The sequence below is a fragment of the Buceros rhinoceros genome, unplaced genomic scaffold (genome assembly GCF_000710305.1).
Source record: "Buceros rhinoceros silvestris isolate BGI_N320 unplaced genomic scaffold, ASM71030v1 scaffold21317, whole genome shotgun sequence".
NCBI classification, from domain to species: Eukaryota; Metazoa; Chordata; class Aves; order Bucerotiformes; family Bucerotidae; genus Buceros; species Buceros rhinoceros.
In genome coordinates, this window is record NW_010420712.1 from 2,150 (window position 1) to 7,659 (window position 5,510).

The following is a 5,510-nucleotide window of genomic DNA, read 5'->3' on the forward strand; positions in this document are numbered from 1 at the left end:
GGGCTGCGGTGGTGGCTGTTGGGGTGGCTGTGGTTGAGGCTGCTGGGCTGTGCAGGGTAGGAGGCCACGGCTAGGCTGCGAAGGAGACTGGCTGCATGCTTCAGGGGCACCTAGTACCAGACCTTGAACAGAGAAAGGCATGGCAGGGTGGATACCAGGAAAGAAAACCATCAATTCGTTGTTGGGGAAGGCAGGGGTGGGTCCTGCCAGGACCATCACCGACCTTCCACAGCTTCTCCCTCTCCCCCTGACCTGTGCAGGTCCTGCCCCACACAGGGAAGACCAGGCTGCAGTTCTTGATCCAGACTACGACCACGAGCTGTAAGCTGTTATTCCCAAGAGCGTGCTCCCTTCCCTGCCCCCAGCCCAGCACCCTCACTCCCCGGGGACAGCCTGCACAGTGGTCCCCACCCACGGCTCTCAGGTACTCGCTGTTTGTGTAAACTTTCAATATCATTCAGAACGGCAGGAAATCAAAAGGCCAATGTCAGGCCTTGGTGCAGGTAGGACTGGCATGGAGAGGGGAGTGAGGAATCCTGTTTTATGGTCACATAGACCCAGCACACGTGCATCTTTTGAGTAAAAGTTTAGGGGGTGGCAGGCTGGAAGTCATTCCTTCCCATGGTAGGAAAAGTTGTTAGGAAGGAGCGCAATACGTGCTGCAGGGCATCTGTGGAGCGCTCAGTATTTCAGTCTTACTTCCAGAAATAACAGGGCTGTGAAACCATTGCTTGATACCCAGTAGCTGCTATTTAACCAGTTCTGCTCTGATCTACTGCATTTCGACAGCTCATCTTCAGGCATTCTGCTGAAGAGGTCTGTATCATCAGCTACGTGGTGCAAAGAAGGAAGTATTTTGCTGACAGCTGCCCAGGGACTGAATGCTGAGGTAGGAAAAGAGCCCCGGAGTCCTAAGCACTTCCTCCCCCACAGAATAAACACGAGGATACGGAGGGCGGTGGCTTTTCCACACACACCCCCCAAGTGAAAATTCCTTTGCCTTTTTTTTTCTTCTTCCCCCAAGATGTTTCTAATCACCTGCCATTATAGAAAACCTGGAGAGCAATTGGCTGCTGTTCCCAGGGGAGACCTGAAGAAATACACAGAAAGAGCAAAAGAGCAGATCCTCTCTTGCTCTGCTTTGCTCATGGCTGGGACAGGGCTTCAAGTAACTGCTCCCATCAGCCGATGAATCAGTCCCGGAGGTGGCTGCAATAATCAGAACATGTGCAGTCCTGAGCACAATGGAAACAGAGTCCCAAGAGATCATGTAGGCACCTTCAAACTGCAAGATGAACGTTTGGTTTTCAAAGCCAGCCTGGGTGCTAAAACAGCAGCCTGGCTGCCTTTGAGAGCCATCCCTCTCATCTGAAGACATCCTTGCAGGGCAGTCTAATCACCCACCAGCACTCCCCAGTAAAACGACATCAGCGTTTGGGGATAGGCTGCCTACCGGTGAGCAGGGGGGAAGCTAGACAGTGAGACAACACCGCGTTTTCCTCACTGATGTTGCACAGCGATTGTAACCACAACAGGGCTCCTCACTTATTGCCGGACCATCGAAATGAGAGCAAAGACTTGTGCTGCCTCTTCCACACACGCCTCTCACAAAGTCTGTAGAAAATAAAGGGCTCTGCTCCCCGCTGACAGAAGGGCTGGTACCCTGCCAAGGGCACACACGTCCCCTCAGGAAGCTGCTGTCAGTAACACATCACCCGTGATGACCCACAGTGTCGTTCTCCAGGCAAGTGCCACCCTCTCTGTTACCCAGATGGAAAAGGAGGTGCTAATCCGAAGCAGGGAGACTCGTGATCCTAATTCCCTTCGGTGTTCCCAAGACCTGGGCTGTATTCCACAGCTCGTGAAGAGCTGCAGGCCCAGCTCCCTGCTGCTGTGTTTGCTCTCAGTGGTGAATCATTCTGAGAGAACACTGTGGGCAGATTCCAATTAACACAGCCTTTGTCTGATGAGGTGGACTGTGTGTCTGATGAGGTAGGCTACTTGGTGACACCCTTCCCTGGACCTCCTTTGTTGGGAAGCAAGAAAAAGTGCCAGATGGTTCCCCCTGACTAAGTCTCCTTAGGGCTGCGAGGGATTCTAGGGAGCAGAAAGGAACAGCAAGAGAACTTGCAGTACAGCAGGGGAGAGAAGTCAACACAAACTGGTAGCTTGAGTTCCAGGGTGTGGGACTAAACAACGTCCTGTGTCGTAATTAACTGCTAAAGGGAAGGAAGATCCGATGGTGCGTGGATCTGATGGTGATGGAAAAAGCAGATGCGCGTCCCTGCCCAGGTACTGACCACATTCAGATTATGCCAACCGTGTCCCAGTTTAACCAGAGTCACTGACTAGAGCATGACGAGCCCCAGCTCCCCCAGCTCCCCAGCCCAAAGGCTAAGCGTGCACGGTGCCCTTTGGCAGAAGGTGTGCCGGAGAAACAGAACCATACCTGCCCGGGACGTCCTGCTGGCAGCGCTGCCTTTGCTGCTCCCGATGCTGTCCCCCCGCGTCAGGATGGAGATGCCACTGAAGCTGCTGGCTTTGGTAACTGGCGGTCGCAGGTTGCGGATGGAGCCATCTGAATCCGTGCTGCTCCACGGCCGAGGCTCCAGCGACTTTATCTCGCTCTCTGTGCTGCTCTGGCGGCTGCCTGAGGCCCGGTTCAAACTGTCCCGGTTGCCCCTGCAGGGACAGGAGGAGTTAGTCCGCACCTCCAGTGGAAAGGGGCAGCAGCAGGACCTGCAGGTGCCATGCCAGGCTGCAGAGCCTAGGCAGCAGCTCGCTCCCTGACGCAGCACGTTGGCACTTTGTGTTGGGATCTGACAGCACCCCCCCGCCCTGGGTCACAGCTTCCTCGGGCATGCACTGTGAAGACCCAGACACCGCTGACCTTCCCTGGCGTGTGTGGAGAGCTGGCTTCTGGCCCTTTTCCCTAGCCAGATCCCAGCTTCAAAGAGATGCCAGCAGGGTCAGAGCATGATCCCATGCCAAAGCCCTCCTTGTATCACAACACGGAGCTTTTAACAGAGGCCTTGGGACAAGGCTGATGGAGATCTTGCGAGACCCCTTTCCACGCTGCCCCGGTAGCGCTTTCTGCCCAGCTGGAACAGCTACGTGCTGGGATATTGCTACACGCAGAGCTGTGCTCCCACTCATCACCCCTCGCTTAGTCCCAGGCCAGGTCTGGCCACAGCAGGACTTCACAGGGCACCACTAAAACATTCCCAGCAGTAAGCCTGGTTTATCCGAGCCTGGCAGCAGCCCCACGCAGTTGTGGAGAGGAAGAGATGGGCTTGGAAGGAACTTCTGAGGTGATGTCCTGGGCTGCTGGGAGCATGTGAGCACCAAAGAAAACATGTCTTCTGGAAAACCAGCTCTCTCCACCCTAAACTCTGAAGGCTGCTCCTAGGGATGCTAGACGAGGAGGGGGCAGTGTTTGTGAGTGGGGAAGGAGCATGTTATGGCTTCTGCTCTGACTCGGCTGCAAACTCTGGTTCCACAAGAACCCAGACCCCTCTCAGGATGAAAGTCGGGCTCTGAGGGCGGTAAGTCTCTGGAGTCCACAGATGTCACCTCCAGCACCACCACTGAGGGATCCCCAGCCTCCTCAAGAGCTCGTCTATCTCTTAGAGGTCTGAGCTTGAAATGGTCTTAGAGCTTGAAATGGTCCCGAGGCCCACGTATCCTCCCTCTCCCCACTCCGGGAACCGCAGAACAAAGACAGCAGGTTAACCAAGCTCTTTAGGGGCTGGGCACAACAGCCAGAAAAGCTCTGAGCACAGCCCTGGCTGCAGCTCAGCTCCTAAAGCTGCCATCACCTCGGCACACGGCGGGTTTTGATGCTGGGCGAGTTTCACTACAGCCCCACGGCTGATCTGAGCACTACACCCCCTGCCTCAAACATCACTGCCACGTGCAGACACAGTCCCTGTAACCGTGCCGAGGACATCTGATTTTTCCCAACAGTGTCTCTCCAAGGACAGCCTGAGCCAAGCGACAGCCCGAGGAGAGGGGCAAAGCTGTTCCTACAATTGCTTAGATGCTCCTGTCCCGTTCACACACAGAGATGCTTCATCTCTAGAACTCTAGCTATTAAACAAGAGGTCAGCAGGCAGGAGGGTCTCTCCATTTGCAGCCTCCTGGAACCTCCAGGACCCTCCTGCATCAGGGGTCTGCCCAAGGTGGCTCGTCAGGCTAACTCCACCCTTCCAGCCCTTTCATCCACAGGAAAACTATTTATAAAGCCAGTAAGAAAAGGCTGCTCAAACGTGTTCCCAGTGCCTTCCGCAGTGTACTTGGGTTGAAACGGAAGCCTGAGACACACTGCCACCTTTGAGGCATCCAGCCTTTACAGACAGGGATTAGGGAAACCCCACCTTAACTGGATACTAACCCTTACTAACTGTAAGGGCAGGATTCCTTTTGGGAAACAAGGAGGCAGAATGGTTTGAAAACTGCTGGAATCCTCTGGCTTCCCCATTCCTCCCTGCCGCTCCCACCTTCCACCCCTCCATTTTAATTGATGGATCAGCGAAAAGGACTCAGAAATTGATGTTGCAAAAAAATACAACTTCAGGAACTTCACAAGCAGCCATGCATGGGGCAAACTTACTCAGCAGGACAATGTACAAAGTAAGTCACAGAGAGATACCTAAAAATCTGCCTCCGTTTGTGAGAACTAGAAGAAAAGCCTTCTTTGGAGATTCTGTCGGTTAACATCAGAAAAAAGCATCATTATAGAGTCATGCAGTCCTCTGTCGAGAAAGGCAGAGACACGAACAGCGTCTGCTGAGCAGTACTGACCTGCTGTCAGTGAGATATCCATTCTGGCCAGCCTGGGAGCGTGGAAAAGACATGGAGATGGGAAGGAAAGAAAAGAGAGGCTTAGTAACTTTGAAAGCAACAAACCCAGGCGATTTCAAAGCAGTGCAGGCTCAGACCGTTTGTGTTGTGCACCTGTTACGTGGTCACTCGCGAGTCGTGCTGAGCCTTCTGCACACCAGGCCCATCCGACTCTCCATCCAATCCCATCAGGAACCTTTCCTGATACCTGCGACCCTGAGATCTCTCGAGAGGTTGCACACCCCAACCCCCTCCTTTGCTGCTCTGAGGCAGCTTTGATGGCAGCTTTGTCACACAACAGTCAAGGTCAGACACACAAGGGTCCTTATTTGCTAAATGCAGGCATGAGTATAAGGCAGAGGGCTCCAAGCCAGCTCGGCCCACCCTGTAACAGACAGCCCTGCCTCCGGAAGTCAGATGCAAAGCACTGGCTCAGCCCTGGAACACAGAGCAAGGGCAAGTCCGTACCCACCCAGTGTTGTGCTAACAGGGGACAGCACCCGCTCTGGTCCGGGACTACAGGCTGAGCTGCTTACTAACATGTCTGGATGGCTTTGGGCCTGTGCATGTAAGACAAGTCCATGATCACAACTGGCTGGAGAGTCATCAGCTGGAGCCTGGTGACTTGACCAGGGGCTCAGCACAGTGGCTGCCATAACATCTTCCTT

The 5,510-nt window shown here is 54.2% G+C and overlaps 1 protein-coding gene across 1 annotated transcript in view; it reads right to left on the reverse strand.

Moving 5' to 3' along the window:
* Window positions 1-43: 43 nt before the first annotated feature.
* The window catches only part of LOC104496316 (R3H domain-containing protein 2-like), a gene marked incomplete at its 3' end in the record, with an annotated part of 14,241 nt that continues 8,774 nt past the window's right edge, over window positions 44-5,510 (reverse strand). Inside the window, exons 10-13 of the mRNA XM_010139408.1 lie at window positions 4,804-4,835; window positions 4,652-4,705; window positions 2,450-2,682; window positions 44-122 (exon numbers count right to left, since the gene is read on the reverse strand). Of these exons, the coding sequence (XP_010137710.1) occupies window positions 44-122; window positions 2,450-2,682; window positions 4,652-4,705; window positions 4,804-4,835 (398 nt within the window). The remainder of the gene's footprint in view (window positions 123-2,449; window positions 2,683-4,651; window positions 4,706-4,803; window positions 4,836-5,510) is intronic.